General features: G+C 39.6%; 1 protein-coding gene across 2 annotated transcripts; it reads left to right on the top strand.

Moving 5' to 3' along the window:
- Positions 1-2,840: 2,840 nt before the first annotated feature.
- LOC145345447 (uncharacterized) lies at positions 2,841-14,156 on the top strand. 2 transcript variants are annotated; one of them, XM_080193260.1, is made up of 5 exons: positions 2,841-2,983; positions 5,469-5,684; positions 6,860-6,922; positions 9,385-9,521; positions 13,701-14,156. In XM_080193260.1, the coding sequence occupies exons 2-5, from the start codon at positions 5,485-5,487 to the stop codon at positions 13,766-13,768; spliced, it is 468 nt and encodes a 155-aa protein (XP_080049386.1). In that variant the 5' UTR covers positions 2,841-2,983; positions 5,469-5,484; the 3' UTR covers positions 13,769-14,156. The 2 variants fall into 2 exon arrangements, with proteins under 2 accessions (XP_080049386.1, XP_080049387.1); XM_080193261.1 differs by having other exon boundaries at positions 5,472-5,684.
- Positions 14,157-21,840: the final 7,684 nt, after the last annotated feature.

The following is a 21,840-nucleotide window of genomic DNA, read 5'->3' on the forward strand; positions in this document are numbered from 1 at the left end:
ACAACTGGTTGATGAGCCACTGCTTTCACAGCTCAAATTTCATCATTATGGAGGGACAGTATGCTTGCTATTCTCTGGCATGCTAATCCTTAATACTCTTAACATACAAGGAAAGTGCATATTTGAGTAAAAGAATTACATAATGGCTGGGATTTTCCAGTCTCATCTGTGGCGGGAATCGTGGATGGCACGGAAAATTTGATGGACTAGCCAAAGGTCCCGCAAATGGTGGGACTGAAAGTTGTTGGTCTGTGTCAGCAGAAAGAGCAAGGAGACGAATTGCTTCATTTATCGGTTATATGGCAACAATTCCTTCATACAATGCAGTCGTAACTACATAATCATTCTGAATCTGAGGTGTGACTTATCCAGTGTCCCCTTAAGTTTCTCCCAAATCCTTCCTTGGATTTAGTGACAACTATCTTATAATTGTGGAAGCATCTTTTCCACATCAGTCCTATCACACGCTGAAGTATTTTAATACATTAGACCACCCATAGCCTCCCCTTTTCTAGAAAAGAGAGCTCCTGTCTTTACCAGTGATCCGAACCTTGTAATTATGGCATGGTGGAGAGTGTGTTGGAGGCAGGTTTAAGTGAAGGCATTGGATTATTATCTGGAAAACAAGAACATGCACAGTTAACAATCATAACAGAAAATAGGAGTAGGAGTAGGCCTTTTAACGTTCAAGTCTGCTTCATTATTCAATATGATTATGGCTGAACATCCAACTGAGTAACCTGTTTCCAGTTTCCCCCTAGAATTTTATAGGTTATTATGAGATCCCCCATCATTCTTTTAAACTTCAGCAAATACAATCCTAACCGACTTAATTGCTCCTCATGCATCAGTCCCACTATCCTAGGAATCAGTCTGGTAAACCTTCCTCCACAGCTAGAACATGCTTCCTCAGATAAGAAGACCAACAATGCATATAGTATTCCAGGTGTGGTCTCACTGTGGCCTGTATAACTGCAGCAACTATGCTCGAAGACTCTTGCTGTGGCCATCATATAATTTGCCTTCATCACCACTTGCTGCACCTGTATGCTTAATTTCAATGACTGGGATACGAGGACACACAAGTCTTGTGAGCATCCCATCTCTCAATCTATAGCTATTTGGATAATAATCTGCCTTCCTATTTTTGCTACCTTACGTTATACTGCATTAGCCATGCATTTGCCCACCCACTCAACATGTCCAAATCATACTGAAGAATCTCTGCATCCTCCTCAGAGCTGATCCTGTACCCAGCTTTGTGTCATCTGTATATTTGGAGACATTACATTTATTTCCCTAATCTAAATCATTAATATACATTGTGAATAGCTGGGGTCCTAGCACTGATCCCTACAGTACCCACTAGTCTGCCTGCTACTTGGGAAAAGAATCATTCTTGTCTGCCAACAAGTTTTATACCCATCTCAATACATTACCCCCCAATCGCATGTGCTTTAGATTTACACGCTAATCTCTTATGTGGGATCTTGTTGAAAGCCTTATGCAAGTCCAAATTAACCACATTCACTGCCTCCTCCCCCTCTCCCAATCAACTATACCAGTTAAATCCTCAGAGAATTCTATAGATTTGTGAAGCATGGCTTCCCTTTAGTAAATCCATTTTGAATTTGTCCAATTCTGCCTTTTCACATGATAGCCCCATGCACTGGAAATTTTCCTGATTCCCACACAGAGCAGAAGGAGCACACAATGGATTTGCGTTCTCTTGCCATGAATTACTCCTTTAAATTAAATTTTTTGGGAGATACTTAAAATCAAATAATGTAAATGATTCCAGTGCCCTTCGTCCCTAGTTCTTGTTACTACACAATATAACTCTTACAAACTATAAACCACAAAATAAAGAACTTCAAAACTATAAGCGATAACAGTGGTAAATACTTACCAGACCTTATTCCCCCAGTCAGCTGATTCCACTTACCCTGCATCACTCTTGAATCCTGAAATTTCAAACAAGCAGTCGTTGCTTTCAATCTCCTCTCTTACTCTCCTCTTGGGTGTTGCTATCAATTAATGAACATTGAAATCCTTAAAGCCTCAAATGCGAATTCTAAAATAAAGTGAAATCATCAATGGACAGTTCTTGAAATTGTACAGAGCACCAGTAATCTATTACAGAAACGACACCCTGTTATACATCATTGTGAGACAGACAGTGGGATGAGAGCTGGCAGGAAGGTGTCAAGAAATGTCAGGTGGGGGGCAGGGAGTTGACACGTTTAGGGATAAGAGGGTGACTAATAGCTCTTGAGTGGGGGTGAGAGGTGTTGGATAGCTCGGGGGAAAGGAGACAAAATCGGGGGATAACTGATAACGGAGGGAGGGCTGCAACAAAATAGATCAGAAGATCTGTTCGTAATAATAGCGTTCACTCTGGCTCTAACTTCAGAAAAGTATGAAAATGTTAACATTTCTAAATATACGGATTAAAGGATGAACTTAATGCAAAATCAAAACAGAGTTGGAAACCTGAATTAAAAACAGTAAATGCTGGAACTACTCAACAGCCTGCCGACTTAAGGTATTTATTTATCACCACGGGTGCTGTCTGACCTGCTGAGCAATTTGTGTTCTTATTAAAAAATAAATCTGTTCCTTAGTGAAAGTTGCTGTTTGAGTTTAGAAACTTTCATTTAATTGAGAATATAAAATGGCAGTGTTGTACACTCCCATTGGTGTAATGGACATGGTGACAGTGTTGTTGGAAACAGCTCACGTTGTTGAGTTGGGGAGTTGTTGCCGACATCTATCCCAGGAGAGGGAGCAGGAACAGCTCGTGAGAACATTAGGGTAGCTCGATTTGGGGCAGTGATTGCCCTGGGCTGAGGAGTATTTTCGGTTCTTGTTTCCGAGATCCTTCTTATGTTGTTGGCATTTCACCATTTTCAATTGTTCTTGATTTGAATTCATTCACTCGCCTTAGACATTAACAGAGAGCCAAGTCATCTTTCTTGCACAAGTAAGGTATTTTGAAGAAAACAGTCGATCTACGCTTACTGTACATGCATTTTCAGTTCATTTCGGATAGATTGGAAACTGATGTGTCTCCCGTTACATTTTTGTGCGCTCCGTTGTTTAGAAACAGTAATTAATGTTTAAGGAATTATTAAGGGGAGAATATCAAAAGAATGGCAATTTAGATCCACTTCCAAATAATCGCCAAAAGTTTCATATTAATTGTTGTAGTCAGAAATAAATCCCTGCTTTGTACAGCACCTTTAATCAATCCAGGACTTTACAGCCAATGTGATACTTCACAAATACTGCATAGTTACTGTTGTAATTGACAGAACATTCATTTAAACATTTGAATCATGGCACTGGTGTAAAAATTAATTGATCTGATGATATCCACTTGACTTGGTATTTGAATTTGTATTTATTAATATTATTAGCCAACCTCCCTCGTTTCTTTCTCCCTCTGGTCGGTTTGCCTTTTGTCTCTCTCACCCCTTTCTACTTCTCTTTGCCAAACTTCTGTTTTGCTTTCCTCTCTTTCCAACCTTTTTTTGGGGATGACAGTGTTATATGATAAGAACCAAACCATAAGAACTACGAGCAGGAGTAATCAATTTAGCTCCTGCTCCGTCATTCAATGCGATTATAGCTAATTTCATCTTGGCCTTAACTCCACTTTCATGTCGGTTCACCTAGTTTTTTAAACCCTTACTAATTAAAAATCTGTCCACTTCTTCCTTAAATTTACTCAAAGTCCTTACGTCCATCATGCTTTGGGGTAGTGAATTCTACAGACACATGATCCATTGAGAGACTTAATTTCTCCTTATTTCTGTAATGCAGCTTACAATGGTTTAGTGAGGAAAGGACAGTAAGAAGTCTCGAAATACTAGGTTAAAGGCCAACAGATTGATTTGGAATCACGAGCTTTCAGAGCGCTGCTCCTTCATCAGGTGAGTTGACTCCTGATTCCAAATCAACCTGTTGGACATTAACCTGGTGTTATGAGATTCCTACTGTGCACACCCCAGTCCAATGCCGGCATCTCCATTTGGTGAGGAAAGGAATCACTGATGATGGACAGAAACATGTGGGATAGGAGTTCTGGAGGAAACTTGACCGCTCTCTCTCCAGTTAGTCTCATGTTTTTTCCAGCCTGTACTTCCTCCACTCTTCCAGTTCTCTATTCTTTTCTTTTTAACTGTCTGCCATCTCCTGTCATTCACTTCACCAACTGTATTTCATCCACTGAATATTATAATTCACTTTCTCAAACATGCATTGGGAAAGGCTGGAGGCCACTCCCCGTCTACTTGCATCACCTTTTACTTTCTTTTCATCCTATCTGGCTCAAATATGCTATGCTGTATTCAAAATTCAATCTTAGTTAAAAAATCAAATTAGAATAAGGAAAGATGATGTCTATCATCCTTTCTCAATCTTGCTTCTCTCTCTTATAGTGTTAGTAATTACTATCTGTTTCACATGAGTAAGGAATTGCTGTTTCTGCTAACGACATAGCTGGATAATTGACTTGAAAATCCATGTCTTTTGGAGAAAATTGTACATGAATATGGAAATATCTAACTTCCTCTTTCAGCTTAATATACAAAAAGTTTGTAGAAAACAAAACAAAAAAGTTGAAGGTTAGGTTTAGCTGTGAGAGGCTGGATAACCAGTATATTGTAGCAAAATGATTGTCCTATGATTACAGAATCTGGATTTCCACAAAGCAAAATGCTCCATTTAAAAGTAAAAATTTCACTTGGAGTAAAAAAAGTTTCAAATAAGGATTTAAAGGGGAATGCAAATACTGAAAATTATATATTTCAGCACAAGATTACTGAATTATTCACTGAGACACAGCCAACATCAGACACATAATCAAACCACTTGGCTAGACTATGTTATCTCAATGATAAATATTCACTTTATTGTGTGCCATACAGTTTGACACTTTGAATATGAAAAGGTTTATCACAATTCTAGCCAAGAAGCTTCAATAAACGTACCTCTTGTCGCAAAATTATATACAACTGATTTTAAAAATTGCAAACATACATAAAGGCCGGGGTTGGAGTGGGGGTGGAATTTACAATGAAACACAAAGGGATTATAACACTACTGAACCAGAACTGGTTCTTCCTGGATTTTATGAATCTCTCAAATCTCTGTCTATGTTTCCCCAGCTTTGGTTCTATTGCCTGTCTTGTGTTACCTCATGCTTGCTTCGATCATGGGTCAGAGTGCTTTTTGCATTTAACTTTATTTTGCATGATGAAGTTCTCATGATTTTGTTGCTTTTCTTCTTCTTGGGGGTAGAGGTCACACAGCTAAGAAATGCAGCTGAAATTAGCTCTCTGCATTGCTGACATGTGTCATATGTGGAAGAAGTAATTTTAATTTATGTGGTGCTTTTCTGAATAAAAATTTCTCTTTCAGCATAGGATAGTTGGGAATTTTATGTTAAATGCTATTTGTACTAGCAGGTTTGTGAGGAGCATGGAAGACTGGTGCAGATGCCATTACCTGAATGAAGAAACAATTAATCTCTTAAAACATCATGGTTTTTCAACGCTTGAAAGCATAAAGAACATGTCAAAAAATGATATTGACACCCTTAACATAAGTATTGGTCAGAAAACGGTGCTGCGGCATGTACTGCGCTCAGAAAATGCTCAAACTTGGATCCAGGAAAATAAGTAGGTTCTGCGTTATTCACCATCATCTGCATTAAACTTTACCTGAGGATTAAAATGTCTGAGGGAAGTTCTGGCAATCACTTTCCAGTGTCTGGACTAGAAAAGAAATGGAATAAGACTATGTCTGGCTGGTTGAAATGTAATACCAAGCATGCAGTAGGGAGAAAACCTGAAGCATTGTGTTGTTGTAAAGCAGGTTCAGTTTGGATTGATTTCCTTGGCAGGGAAGCAGTTAGGCAATTCCAGGAAATAAAATACGCTCAGGCAAACTTAAGTGAAATTACAGAAATGTAAGTAGCCAAGACCAGGCAAAGACAAATTTCTCTGGTTGAACCTCAAATGAAAAACAAAAAACGGTCAAGAAACTGGACCTGCCTGCTGGTGGAATCTTCATGTTCTGCCAAAGTCAATGGACTTTTGGGTAGAAAATCCCAGCCAAAATAAAGTTTTCTACAAAATTTACAGCATCTTTAAATCAATTACAGAAATAGCACAGCAGTTCGCATTGACTTCAGATTCGAAGATCTTAAAAAAGAAAATTTGAAAGCTCTTCAGATACAAAATGAATAATCCCCAAAATTTTTGAATAGGGACCTCAAATGTTACAAATTCATGATTAACTTTATTTGAGAATCAAAATGGAAATAATAATCTTCAAAATATACTTCATAAAAGCCCAAAATAAATTAACGCACTGAACAGAAATTTACACTGTAAATACAGATTTTTAAAAAATATTTATGAGATTTTTATTGAATTGTTCACCATGCTTAGGCTTAACTGACTGAAAAGCAAGAAAATTAAGAATCCCATAGTCAGTCCTGGAGGTAAAACATTTAAAAAATGTAGAAAATTCAGCCTCTGTCACAATAAGCTCTGTTCTAGGCAATGAGACACATGGATGGGGTGGCTATTTGTTGGGGTGCAGGACAGAAGTGTGCAAACCTGCAAATTCCTACTACCAGCATCAATGCTTCTTTAAATTTAGCTTTTGGGAAGTTATGACGATTACCTGTAAATAAGTGAAAAAGATCTGTTTCAAATCATGCTTTTAACTTTATAATCTTAGATTCCATCTTAAGTGTGTACTAGGCAAGAGGTCAGGTTGTATTAAAGATGTTTTCTTGAAATTGGAAGAATGCATCTCACACTTGTCTTTTTCTTCTGTACTTCAGGAATCTAGAAACAGATGATATTGATTTTGGATGGATACATTACATTACAGACCTCTTTATTTTGTAAATATTGGTAATTTATTATTTTTTCAGATGATCTACAATTACAAAAATTAAATGACACTGAAATTTACTTGAGAAAGGATGTACTGGTACTGGAGGGGGTGCAGAGGAGATTCACTAGATTGATTCCGGAGTTAAGAGGGATGGCTTATGAGGAGAGACTGAGTAGATTGGGGCTATACTCATTAGAATTCTGAAGAATGAGGGAAATCTTATAAAAACATATAAGATTACAAAGGGAATAGATAAGATAGAAGCAGGGAAGTTGTTTCCACTTGTGGGTGAAACTAGAATTAGGAGGCATAGCCTCAAAATAAGGGGAAGCAGATTTAGGACAGAGTTGAGGAGGAACTTCTTCACCCAAAGGGCTGTGAATCTGTGGAATTCCCTGCCCAGTGAAGCAGTTGAGGCTACCTCATTGAATGTTTTTAAGGCAACTATAGATAAATTTTTGAACAGTAAAGGAATTAAGGGTTATGGTGAGTGGGTGGGTAAGTGGAGCTGAGTCCATAAAAAAGATCAGCCACGATCTTACTGAATGGCAGAGCAAGTTCAAGGAGTCAGATGGCCTACTGCTACTCCTAGTTCTTATGTTCTTAAATGTAGAATCACTAGCACAGGTTAACTTGAAATTTTCTTTTCTGCTATTATGGAAAAATACATAACATCAAGGATAAAGTTAGCGACACATGGGAACACCATGGATTGGATGTTTTCCTCTAAGTCATTCACCATTTTGATTTTGGAAATGTATTGGTGTTCCATCACTGTCAATGGAACTTCTTCCCTAATACCACAGGGATAACAGCAGTTCAAAAGGCAGCTCATCTTGTGAATGAATTAAAAATAGATACAAGGTTAAGGTCATGTCTTTCGATATTCCATTGGGTATTGCATAGCTCATCATTTCTATTAAGCAGACTGAACATTATATGGTTAGCAATGCGCTCATACTGTGCAATGCTCGATGGACCCCTTGGATAGATTTTTTGGAAGTGAAGGAAACAAAATGTAGAGCAGATTTAAAAAGGGAATTGGATAAACATTTTGAAAAAAATATATTCTGTAAACAGCTACTTCATGTTGGGAAGAGGAAAAAATTTGCTGAATTTAATGCTTCCTCCTTTGCGACAAGTTTAAAGGCTAGGGGCTTTCAATCAGGCAAGAGGGTGGCAGGTGGGAAACCCACTGCTTTCCTGTCTCCATCCTAATTAAGTCCAGGAGGAAAGGCCTGTGGATGGCCTTCCCATCCCATCACCAATTAATAGCCATTTAAGGCTAGAATACAGGTACAGCAAGTAATTAAGAAAGCTAATAGAATGTTCTTATTTGTGAGAGGAACCTGCTACAAAAGGTTAGACCAGGCATTGGTGAGACCACATCTGCAGTATGGTATATGGTATTGGTCTCCTAATTTAAGGAATGATATCTTCAGAGAAGATTAACTAGACTAATACCAGGAATGGGCAGTTTGTCTTATGAGACTTGGAGCTTTGGAGAAGTTAGGCTTGTATCTTCTGGACCTTCGGTGAGGAATGAGTGACTTGATCATGACCTTCAATTGTCAGGATCTATTGACAGGATGGATGTGGAGACGATGTTTCCCCTTGTGGGGGAATCTAGAACTAGGAGCCACTGTTTAAAAAGAAGGGGTCACTCACTTAAGGCAGAGATGAGGAGAAATTGTTTTTCTCAGAAGGCCGTGAGTCCCTGGAACACTCTTCCTCAAAAAGCATTAGAAGCAGAATCTTTCAATATTTTTAAAGCAGAGCCAAATAGATTCTTGATTAACAAAAGGATGAAAAGTTATTCAGGTCGATAGGAATGTGGGGTTGAAGTTACAGTCAAATCAGCCTTGATCCTATTGAATGATGGGGCAGGCTCAAGGGACCTTATGTGGCCTATCCCTGATCCTAATTCATATGCTTGTATGTTCAGGGTGTCATCTGTTGCTACTGGCATTCATCCAGCAGTGGGTGGGGTAATCATCCTGTGGGAGACTAAAAAGCAAACCCTGTTGGAGTTGCTTGCAAGTCCTGCCATATCCAGACTGTCATCCTTCTAGATCTCTGTATGGCAAAATCACACATACTTTGCCGCTGACAAAAAAAATGTTGCCCAGACCAGAATCCGGCGTTCTCATTAAGAAAGGAAGATTATTTTTGTTCTTAATCCTTGTAGCACCATTTTCTTGTGATTTTAGGTCAATTGAATTGACTAGATAATTTCCTACTATGTCTGCTCAAGAGACAAAGAACATTTAGTAAAATAACAATTTGTCGATAACTGTTCAAGAAACTGTTCAGGAAAATATAAAAATTAAATACATAATTATGCCTGTAATTTCTTCTGACAGCATTGCCTGATTCTATGGTATTAATAATGAACCATGTTCTTAAAGAATTTATAGATATAGCGGGTCATATTTAACAGCACTTTCTCTTTTACTGTGATCTAAAAAGGTGTGATGGTTGTGGAAGAGACCCAATTGTGGGCACCAGATTTGTTTGCACTCAATGTGACAATTTTGACTACTGTGCCATGTGTTTCTACACAAGAAGTCACAAAGACCACCTATTTAGCAGAATTGACTGTCCAGGTATGGCTGTTATCATTCTGGATATATGCCCAACATTATACACACGTTAAGTTTTGATATTTAACCAGATTTCAAGCACTTGTAAGAAATTTGGCAATGGAAGGTATCCTGAAAAATCCTGCAAACGTTCAAGATGTTGAACTAGTGAAAGAAAGGATATTTGCTTATAGATTTCAATCTTGAGACTTAGCGGGGGGTGGAAAGTGAGGGGAGCAATTGATCCAAGCTGAAGTATGAAGGCTATCCTCTAAAAATAATCAAAAGGCAGCACAATTTGGTCATTGATCAATCTAACCCCATGTTTAAAGATAGCCTTCACTTCAGAAAATGATTTCTCAATGTTTATTTCTTTCCCTTTATATTGCTATTATATCAATTAAAATATCATAAATTTACAGATTAAAGGAAATTGTGTGAAATTGCATACTAAAGTTTACATTGTTGTTCTGAAGTGATATTAAATGACACCCAAGCCTGATTCTCCTTTGAGTTATTTTTGGGGCAAATTTGGGCTATAATGTGTGCTTTTAAATATTTCTGTCTTAAATGTACCACAAAAATAAAAATAATGCATTGCTATGTCATAAAATTACTAGGTACTTTTAAGACTCCACAACACTGTTTTGCCACCTTTAAATGGGGTCAAGGGGACATATTTATCCTTTCTTCGCAAGTAATTGCTGCTGCCATATCAACAACAACTTGCATTTAATTAGCACCTTTAACACAGCAAAATATACCAAATATTTTGCAGAAGCATTAATTAACAGACAAAATTTGATAGCGGTATTTAGACAGTTGACCAAAAGCTCAGTCAAAGAGCGAGGCGGGTGTAAGAGACCAACACTATGGGAAGACAGAAATCTTGGAGGATTGTAGGGCTGCAGGAGGATTACAGAGAAAGGAGCGTTGAAGCCATGAAGCTCAATTCTATGAAGGAAATGCTGAGGTTATCACAGTGAGAAGGGAATGTATTGCTGCTGCTAAGAGTAGATGTTTCTCTATCTGCATAGTGACTTTCTTTTGCACTTTGGAGTTAAATTCAACATTTTGTCACTGTTTACACTCAGTTCTACTTGAAGGCTGCAGCATTCAGACCTGGATTTACAATGGGAAGATGTTTACATTGATGCTGTGAAAAGGAGAAGAATAAAGATATGGAAGTGGCTAGGGATAGGAAGCTCTTCAAGCTTTGTAATCATGGAATTATTGCAGCACAGAAGGAGACCATCAGCCTGTTCTGTCTGTGTCAGCTCTCCACAAGGGCAATTCAGATAGTCTCATGGTGGCACAGTTGCACAGTGGTTAGCACTGCTGCCTCGCAGCTCCAGGGACTTGGGTTCATATTCCCGGCTTGGGTCACTGCCTGTGTGGAATTTGCATGTTCTCTCTGTGTCTGCGTGGATTTCCTCTAGGTGCTCTGGTTTCCCCCCACAGTCCAAAGATGGGCAGGGTTAGGTGCATTGGCCATGCTAAATTGCCCCTTAGTGTCCTGGGTTGCGTAGTTTAGAGGGATTAGCCATGGGAAATCTGCAGGTTTACAGGGATAGGGCCTGGGTGGGATTGTTGTTGGTGTAGACTTGATGGGCTGAATGGCTCCTTCTGCACTGTAGGAATTCTATGATTCTTATCTTTTCCCCTTAGCCCTGCAATTTAATGATTTTTAGGTCATTGTTTATTCCTTTTTAAAAGCCATGATTGAATCTGCTTCCATCATACTTTCAGGTGGTACAGTCCAGATTGGAACCATTTGCTGCATTAAAGAGTTTTTCATGTTGCTGGTGGGTCTTTTGCCAATTAGCTTAATAGTGCCACAAATTAGAGACTTCATTTATGTGGAGAGACTGAAGATGTTCCTTAGAACAGCAAACATTAAGGAGGTTTTGTTAAGAATAATAAGGAAAATCTGTTTCCAATGACACACATTAATAGTCAGTATGAAAGGGAAAGTAATGTTTGAACAACCTTGTTGTTTTTTTGAAGAGGTAACATAAAGAGCAAACACAAGTTATCAACTTTTTCAGAAGTTCTTGAATAAGGTACAAATAAAAGACTAATGAAAATCAGAGCATGAGGGGTCTGGGGATAAGTTAGCAGAATGGATAGCTAGCTGCCTTCAGGACAGAAAATAGGGAGTAGGTAGTTAAGGATTGTTATTCAGAATTACACAAGGTGGAAGTGGTGTCCCATGAAATCATGTTGTGACCATTGCCATTCACAATTTTCTCTAATGATTTAGGCCAGGATTTTCCAGCCCCATCCATTGCCCAGATCTTCCCCTCCTGCTGAATGTCAATGGCTAGCCACATTCCCCATGACAGGTCCCTCTTGTTGGGCTGGAAAATTCTGGCCTTAAACTTCAGAATCAAAAACACAATTTCTAAATTTGAAGACAAGTTGAAGAATCAATACAGAGGAAAACTACAAGATTTTCATAATATTAACAAACCTGCAGAGTGAGCATAATTGGCAAATGAATTTTAACATCAACGTGAGTTCTTGGTTTTTGGCAAAGAAAATAAAAAGATTGCGTATTACTTAGAAAGTAAGGCTGAATTTGGCTGAGCCATTGAAATCCCATTCATTCACATCAATGGGACCAGAAGATCCTGCCGGTGCGAAGGGCTGGAAAATTTTGGCCTACCAATCTAAAGGTGATAGAGGAGCAAGTAAAAATACACAATTCATTAAGAGTAATGACACATTAACAAGACCATACCAAAAACAAACCAAGCACAGGTTTATTTCTATATGGAGAGGAATGAAATGTAATATTACACTAAGCGTGTGCTGAACCTTGGTTAGATCACAACTAGAGTGCTACACACAATTCTGGTTGGCATATTATATTAAAATAGAGGCCCTGGAAGGGACACAAAATGATTTACAAGGATGATCCCAGAAGTCAGGATGGGACAAACAAGTTGGAAGTATGAAAGGTTGAAGAATTTTGCAAGGTTTTTATAAAGCAAGTAAAGAAAGAGTGGAGAAGAACATGTCAAGAGGTCATCAATATAAGATAGGCACTGAACCTAACAGGAAATTCAGAAGAAATGTAAAATTCTTTACCCAGTGAGTGCTGATAATGTAGAACTAGCTTCTACAGAGAGTGGTTGAGGTATTACTATAGATGCATTTAAAAAGAAGCTGGATAAGCATGAGGGTGAAGGGACTCGAGGGTAATGCTGATAGATGAGGAAGGACAGGAGGCAACTCAAAAGGAGCATCAACTAGTAAGACCAAACAGCCTATTTTTGTACAGTGTTACCTATGTATATTCCTCTCTCTGACAGCAAGTCAATGGAAGGGAAATTTTCTGATCTCTAACCCATTCCATATAGTTGAAAGTTCTTCAACAAAATGACAGCATTTCAGATTAACAGTCATTTGACCTACCACATTGCAAACCTGTTGATAAGACAGTCCAAATACTAGTCACTCAATTATAAATATTCCCCCATTGCAAGAATATGTTCGTTGTGGATTAGGACATTTTTAAGCATGCATCTTAAATGTTTATGCCTTAAAGTATGTGATCATGAAATCAGGATGTTTATTAAAATAAATGAGGTGTATGTTGCAGTCCCAGAAAGTTTGCTCTCTGACATCAGTCTTCAAATATAATAAAATTGTTGAACTAAGCTTCGTAAAACTGTGGTAGTAAATGACAACCTTGTATGTGTTTAAGAAAGACACATGCCAGCTGTTTCAAACCCAGCTGAGTTTGTTGGATGTACTCTCACCTGATTCAGAAAGCTGTGGGTTCAAGTCTCACTCCAGAGACTAAAAATCTAGGCCCACACTCAACGGAGAATAATCTTTCAGATGATACATTAAACTGAGGCCCCATCTGCTCTCTCAAATAGATGTAAAATGGTCTGTGGCATATGTTAGAAAATGCTGTGGACCAATCAAAGTATCATGTTCAATAAGTTGCCCTTTGATCAACATCAGAAGCAAATCATTTGGTTATATTGCATTATTGTTTGAGATCTTAGTGTACATAAATTGGCCGCTATGTTTCCAACATTCAATGACTGATGCATCAGAAAAGAAGTAGTTTACAGTTCTGTACAATGCTTTTGGCCATTGTGAGGTTACGGGAGCCAAATAAATGCAAGTTTCCCATATTTCCCAGTTCAGTGAGAATTTTTTATTATTCTGGTTATTCTCTTTTAGGCACAACACCAATTTATGCAGGAAGATCAGGAAAAGGAAGACTACTTGAAGGCAAAGGATTTTACTGAAATGCCATCAAGAAGAAGCTTGTTTCCTTTCAAAGAGCAGATCACTTGTAGGAGTTTCATCTCAACATATATCATTTTTAAGAAATGTTGAATAGTTTGCCACTCCATCTAAACAAAGTTGGTTCAGGTTTAAGAATGATGCTATGGAGAAGGCCTCATTGGAATAGCACATCACCACTGATGGTGAAAGTAAATAATTCAGACATTTGTATTTTGGATTAATTTTCAAAATAAAAACGTCTGCACTTTTTGTTGAAAAAATAAGTGAAAATACACCATCAGCCTATTAAGGCTGTAAACTAGTTAGGCCAAATGGCCTATTTCTGTCTGATATGCCCTATGTATATTCTTCCCTCTGACAGTGAAACGATGGAAGATAAATTTTCTAGTCTCCAACCTATTCCATATAAAATAGTAAAAATTCTTCAAAGAAATGGCAGAAACTGCAAAACCAGCAGTTTCTGCCTCTTTCCAACCATATTACAATGGCAATTATGGTATGGATTATCAGCAGAAGAACTACCCTATTGATTTACTGGCTCCTCTGGCAACTGTCTAATCCTGTCGTTGCCCGATCCTATTCTTTCATTACTTTTAAAGCTTTTTACATACAACTTTTCATGGAGGCTGCAAGATTTTCCATTTTGATCCTTTAAGTGCTACCAAAGAACAAAAACAGCCCGGGAAACAGGCCCTTCGGCCCAACGAGCCCGCACCGCCATCTCAACACCACCAGTCCACCTCTCTACCCACGACCCCTGTCTAATGTTTTATGGCCATCCAGATTGAGGGAAACTGATTTAGGGACAATTTATTCCTGCCAATCAGCCTAACAGCACATCTTTGGGGTGTGGGAGGAAACCGGAGCACCCGGAGAAAACCCACGCAAGCACGGGGAGAATGCACAAACTCCCACAGACACCGGCCCAAATCCATGTGTCTGCACAGCAATCAGTGATAGTCACTGAGCTGTCGTCTTGCCCAGTATCTGGTCCAGTTTAGGCACACACTAACGACATGAAGCACTAGGCCAATCTTGAACAACCAAGAGCAGCCCCAGTACGACCCATCGTGTGTATGCCCCTCGTTGGACACGAGGTGGACCGACTTAAAATCTGTGAATGAAAAGAGAAAAAACATTATTATCATACTATACCCATTTACATTACTAGGGATGCCCCAATGCTGATGACCCTTATTTAAAAGGATCTCCTATATCCACCCATCTCCAACCCAGTCATGTGCCTGTCTAAGTTACTCTTAAAGGACTCTAGTGTGTTTGCCTCCACCACCTTACTTGGCAGAGCATTCCATACCCCCACTACCCTCTGTGTGAAAAACCTCCCTCTAATATCTGTGTTGTACCTCTCCCGCCTCACCTTAAGTCCATGGCCCCTTGTCCTACGTGTCTCTATTATAGGAAATAGCTTACCTCTGTTTACTCTATCTATACCCTTCATAATCTTATATACCTCTATTAGATCCCCCCTCAGTCGGCGTCTTTCAAGGGAAAAAAGCGCCAATTTCTTCAATCTTTCCTCATACCCCAGTCCTTCCATACCAGGCAACATCCTGGTAAACCTTCTCTGCACTCTCTCCAGAGTCTCCACGTCCTTCCGGTAGTAAGGCGACCAGAACTGGATGCAGTACTCCAAATGCGGCCTAACCAACGTTCTGTACAACTGCAACATTAGACTCCAGCTCTTATATTCTATACCCCTTCCTATAAAGGCTAACATACCATAGGCTTTCTTCACCACACTCTCCACTTGCACTGCCACCTTCAAAGACTTGTGCACTTGCACCCCCAGGTCTCACTGCGATTCTACACTCCTTACAGGCTTACCCTTTATCATATAACTTCCCCCTACATTCCTTGCAAACATCTAAAGATCAACTAAACCTATAAAAATTAAATACTATCAGTGATTTGTAGAAACTCAGACAGCTATTCAGAACCAGGCTATAGAGAAATTTCTAGGGAGTTGCTAAAGGAGGATGAGGAGAAAACAAGTGATTGACAACAGGAGCTGTTCAGAGCTGGAGGTTTTGTGTGTTTGTGGCAGAGAGTGAGATGAGGGTGGTGTGGAAGTTGAAAGAGGTTGCATATAAAAAGAATTGAGAGAATGTAGTTATTTATGTAGCTATCTCAATGGGGAAGTGAAATCACTTACAGTATAGACAAGAACTCGAATCATGGATGAAATGAGAGTCAACAAGGAGTGCTCTATAGATTGGAATTTGCAGGATTCAATCAGAGTGTTAATCACTGACTAGTGATCGACATTTAATAGTATCATAGCACCATCTACAGGCATAGAGATTGCATGTAAGAATGTGGAAGCTGTAATCCATGTACCAAAATAAATTTGGTAATTTAGGCTTGTGGGAGAGTGTCTAACCATTTTGATGATCATTAACATGATATAAAATTTGGATCAGCTCAGGTAAAAGTGACAACATATTCAGCATAAAAACAACTGTTTTGGAGTTTTGCAAGAAACTTTGCAAAAAGTTTCTACAATTGCCGTGTGTCCTAGAAAGAACATATTAGCTAGGCATGACCATAACTTCTTGCAACTTGTTCTTGACGTTGGGCATTGGATACAAAAAATAAAGGAAGCCAGGGTTGTTCAAGTCTTTCAATCAGATGCCAACACCATTCCTGAAGTAATCCGCTAAATCTGTTATTATCAATCCCATCCTCAACAGTGTAAAAGCAACAATCTGTAAAGTTTTTAGGCAGATTGTCTGGTCAAATGTTGAAGACTGCGAACAGTACAGACTATTGTTCCAACCTGGCTGACTACTAATGCTAACAGATAGTCCATAAGGTTCCACTTGGCAATTTTGGAATGACTGATGTTTCAGTGCTCAAAGGGTTCAAATTTGGATTTTTTGTGTTATCAGATTAATAACGTGTTTCCACACTTGATAAACTTGATAATGGATAATTTAGTTACAGTGCATCAATGCTTTGTCACAGGTGTCACTGGTTTGGTATAGGGCATTGGTGAGGCCGCAGCTGGAGTACTGTGTGCAGTTTTGGTCGCTGCCCTTACGCAAGGATATTTTGGCCTTGGAGGGAGTGCAGAGGAGGTTTACTAGGCTGAGGGGGTTGAGCTATGAGAGGCTGAATAAACTAGGCTTGTACTCGTTAGAGTTTAGAAGAATGAGGGGAGATCTCATTGAGACGTATAAGATGATGAATGGGATGGATAGGATAGAGGTGGAGAGACTCTTCCCGCTCAGAAAGGACAGTAGGACTAGAGGGCACAGCCTCAAGATAAAGAGGAAGCAGTTTAGAACAGAGTTGAGGAGGAACTTCTTCACTCAAAGGGTGGTGAATCTCTGGAATTCTCTGCCCGTTGAGGTAGTGGAGGCTGCCTCGCTAAATATTTTTAAGACGCGGGTTGATGGGTTTTTGATAAGCGAGGGGATTAAGGGTTATGGGGAGAGGGCGGGAATGTGGAACTGAGACACGACAGATCAGCCATGATCTTATTGAATGGCGGGGCAGGCTCGAAGGGCTGGATGGCCTACTCCTGCTCCTGTTTCTTATGTTCTTATGTTCTTCACTTCAGCATTGACCAAATAAATGTGAAATCTTAATAGAACAAAGAACAAAGAGAAGTACAGCTCAGGAGCCCTTTGGCCTTCCAAACCTTTGCTGATTATGATGCCCTAACTAAACTAAATGTGCTGATTCCACTACTTCTTCTGGTAGTGCATTTTAGTCATGCAACACTCTCTGCATGAAAAACATCCCCCCGCACATCTCCTGCACATCTTCCTTAAACATTTCCCCTGTCAGCTTAAACCTGTGCCCCCTTGAAACTGACACTTCCACTCTTGGAAAAAGTCTCTGACTATCCACTCTGTCTGTGCCTCTCATAATTTTGTAGAGCTCTATCAGGTCTCCCCTCAGCCTTCATCTTTCCAATGAAAACAATCCTAATTATTCAACCTCTCCTCATAGTTAACACCCTCGAGACCAGGCAACAACCTGATGAATCTTTTTTGCACACTCTCCAAAGCTCCTACATCCTTCTGGTAGTGTGGCGACCAGAACTGCACGCATTACTCCAAATGTGGCCTAATCAAGGTTTTATATAGTTGCAATGTGTGCTGAGAATCTGCTGCCTCTCAACTGCGTGTCTCTCGCCGGCGGGAGGTGTCATGTTGTTTGCTAGCAGCGAGATTCTCTGGTCCCGGCACTGTCAATGGGAATTCCCATTGACATCAACCTATGCCAGCGGGAAACCCATGGGCAGGGTGCATTGGCAGTGGAACCAGATAATCCCTCCAGCATGAATGGGTGGAGAATTCTGGCCATGATTTCCAACTCCTGTATTCAATGCCCCAGCTGAGGAAGGCAAGCATGCCATATGCCTTCTTAATCACCTTGGCCACCTATGTTGGCACTTTTAGGGAACTGTAGACCTGCATGCCCAGATCCCTCTGTATGTTAATTTTCGTAAGGTTTCTGCCATTTACAATATAATTTGCACCCGAATTTGATTCTCCAAGATGCGTCACCTTGCATTTGTCAGGATAAAGGGAAACTACTGAAGGAGAGCATCAATCTCCATTTGGAGGCGCAAAGCTTGATCAGGGATAGTCAGCATGGCTTCATCAGAGGGAGATTGTGCCTAACAACTTTGATCAAATTTTTTGAGGAGGTGACCAGGTGTGTAGATGAGGCTAGTGCAGTTGATGTAGTTTATATGGATTTCAGTAAAGTCTTTGAGAAGGCCCTGCAAGGGAGCTTATAAAGAAGGTAAATTCACATGGGATACAGAGTAATTTGATAAAGTGGTCTCAAAATTGGCTCAGTTGTAGGTTTACTCAGTTGTAGGAGACAGAGAGTGATGACAGAATGCTGCTTTAGTGACTGGAAGTCAGTGTCTAGCAATGTACCATATGTGTGCCACTAGACATTGATGACTATGTTGGGAGGTAGGATTAGTAAGTTTGCCAATGACTGTAAGATTGGATGGGTGGTTAACAGCGAAGCAGAGTGTCTTGGGCTACAAGAAGATATAGACAGGATGGTCAAATGGGCAGATAAGTGGCAGATGGAATTTAACCCTGAAAAATGTGAGGTGATACAATTAGGAAGGAATAATTTGACAAGAAAGTACTCAATGAATGGTAGGACAATAGGCAGTTCTGTGGGACAAATAGACTTGGCATATTTGCCCTCAGATCTCTGAAAGTGGAAGGGCACGTTAGTAGGGTAGTGAAAAAAGCATATGGGATACGTGCCGTTATGAATCAACTGGCTTTTAAAAGCCTCTCATTTGTCAAATATGGATTTGCCCTCAAATAGCTCCCAATCCACATTCCCCAGTTTCTGTCTAATGTGAATGTATTGGCCATCATCCAATTAAGCACCCTCACCCAAGGGCCACTCTTGTTCTTATCCATGACTACCCAAAATCATATGAAATTATGGTCACTAAGCCCAAAATGTTCCCCCACTGAACTATCAATCACCTAGTCTGGCTCATTTCCCAGCAGCAAGTCTAGTATGGCCCCTTCCCTGGTTGGATTGGCAACTTGCTGTATCAAAAAGCCTTCCTGGACATACCTAACAAATTGCTCTCCATCCGAGTTCCTGGCTCTAAAAGGACTCCCAGTCAATATGGTGGAAGTTAAAGTCTGTCCTCACAACTACCTTGCTTTTTTCACACCTTTCCAGTATCTGACTACACATCTGCTGCTCTGTCTTCTGCGGGTTGTTGGAAGGTCTACAGTACACTCCCAACATTGTGATTTCACCCTTCCTATTCCTGAGCTTCACTCATAACGCCTCACTGCAAGATCCTGCCGAAACCTCCCTCAACACAGCTGTGATCTGCTCCCTAATCAGCAATGCAACTCCCCACTCCTTATGTTTCCCTTTCTGTGGCATCTAAAACAACAATATTCTGAAATGTTAAGATGCCAGTCCTTTCTCTCCTCTAACCATGTCTCTAGCATAATTCCATGCCGAAATCCAGGCTCTCAATTCATCTGTCTTACCTGTTATACTTCTTGCATTGAAGCAAATGCATTCCAGACCTCCAATCCTGAAGAGTCCCACGGGTTCCCTGCTCTTACTCTGTGCTTCTTTCCCAGTCTCTACACTTGTCTGCTGTTGTGGTTCAAACACCACCCACCTCCACCGCCCCAACCCCCTCCCCCCACCAGCCCCCCTGCCTGCTGCATAGTTTAAACTCTCCTGAATAGCACTAGCAAACTTCCTGCTCAGGATATTGGTGCCTCTCCAGTTCAGATGCAATAATCAGCTCTTATTTCATTGTAAATTTTGATAATGTCGCCTTAGTTTCCATAAATAATAAAGGTATGACAAAAGTTAGTTGAAGCTAAAAATCATATCTTCTAGTCACATTTATGTGATGCAGATGAAATTCAAAAACAACATTTCACTTTACTATTCACTCTACCTCTTACTCCATATTTAAATTTTCAAAGATAACTTTCAATATGAAGAATTTAGCATTCTTAGTCAATGTACCTTCACACATTTTAACAGTCTGATCTATCTGGGTGCCGCAGAGTTACAAGCTCCATGTGAAGATGAAAGTTTCCTAAAGTGACATTGAATAGTCTATTTGCTGGTATTGTATCTAGAAGAGGGGGAAGAAATATGCAAAAAATACTTTTCCCAATTAAAAAGGCAGTTAGTGTCAGGAATTTTGCTTATTATTGCTCACAAGTGATGGCTGACACATGAAGGGAGTGGCAATTTGATGAATAACCGTGCACATTGTTAACTTCCACTGATGCTCTACAAATAATTAGGTGGCACAAAATGCTGCATTATCCATGAGCTACATCGTTCCTAAACACAAGTTAAATAGACTGCTGCAACTGATTGAGTTGTATAATTCAAAGAATTTAGCCAGTGACAACACCCCATATTATAATAGCCACCTACTGCGAATGCGAGCAACAATGTTTTTACAATTGCATGACAATGCATACTCATTGTATTGTTTCTGGGTTCAATACTCATTGTATTGTTTCTGGGTTCAGTACAATCCTATTGACTCATACCAATAGAATCATCATAGAATAATTATTTGAGGAAATTAAGCAATGGGATTCTTCTTGAAATTCTCCAGGTAATCTTATTCTCTATGAAGGTAGTTCCGCTTGTCATCATATATGAGATTAATGTTTGTCTCAGCTTTTAATCAATAGGCATAAGTGCAGGGGACTATAAACACAAGTATTCTTCCATTGGTTCTCAGTTTTCAGGTTGATTCATGATGTGCATTTTGTAATGTATTAGTGCTCAGACCCAATATTAAACTTCAATGTATGATTATAACCATAGTATTTTGAAAATGAACCAAAGGAGTCAATGAAATATAACAACAGATGAAACAAACAAACATGGGGAGGTGGTGGCCTAGTATTATTATTGCTAGTCTATTAATCCAGAAATTCAGCTACTGTTCTGTGGGACCCAGGTTTGAAACCCACCATGGCAGGTGGTGGAATCTGAATTCAGTAAATCAACTGATGACCATGAAATCAATATCAATTGTCAGGAAAATCCATCTGGTTCACTAATGTCCTTTACAGAAAGAAATAAGTACGTAAGAACTAGGAGCCAGGAGTAGGCCATCTGGCCCCTCGAGCCTGCTCCGCCATTCAATAAGATCATGGTTGATCTTTTTGTGGACTCAGCTCCCCTTACTTGCCCGCTCACCATAACCCTTAATTCCTTTACTGTTCAAGAATTTACCTATCCTTGCCTTAAAAACATTCAATGAGGTGGCCTCAACTGCTTTACTGGGCAGGAAATTCCACATATTCACAACCCTTTGTGTGACGAAGCTCCTCCTCAACTCAGTCCTAACTCTGCTTCCACTTATTTTGAGACTATGCCCCATAGTTATAGTTTTACCTGCCAGCGGAAATAACTTCTCTGCTTCTATCTTATCTAATCCCTTCATAATCTTATATGTTTCTGCAAGATCTTCCCTCAGAATTCAAATGAATATAGCCCCAATCTACTCAGTCTCTCCTCATAGGCCAATCCTAACAACTCCAAA

The sequence above is a fragment of the Carcharhinus amblyrhynchos genome, chromosome 7, assembly GCF_965287045.1.
Source record: "Carcharhinus amblyrhynchos chromosome 7, sCarAmb.v2.hapA, whole genome shotgun sequence".
NCBI classification, from domain to species: Eukaryota; Metazoa; Chordata; class Chondrichthyes; order Carcharhiniformes; family Carcharhinidae; genus Carcharhinus; species Carcharhinus amblyrhynchos.

What these genes read in the sequence shown, in the direction of transcription:
- LOC145345447 (XM_080193260.1), top strand. Translation starts at nt 5,485, where the DNA reads ATGGAAGACTGGTGCAGATGCCATTACCTGAATGAAGAAACAATTAAT. An exon ending in ACTTGGATCCAGGAAAATAA is followed by an intron (nt 5,685 to 6,859) that starts GTAGGTTCTGCG and finishes TCTGTACTTCAG; the next exon opens with GAATCTAGAAACAGATGATA. An exon ending in TAGCAGAATTGACTGTCCAG is followed by an intron (nt 9,522 to 13,700) that starts GTATGGCTGTTA and finishes ATTCTCTTTTAG; the next exon opens with GCACAACACCAATTTATGCA.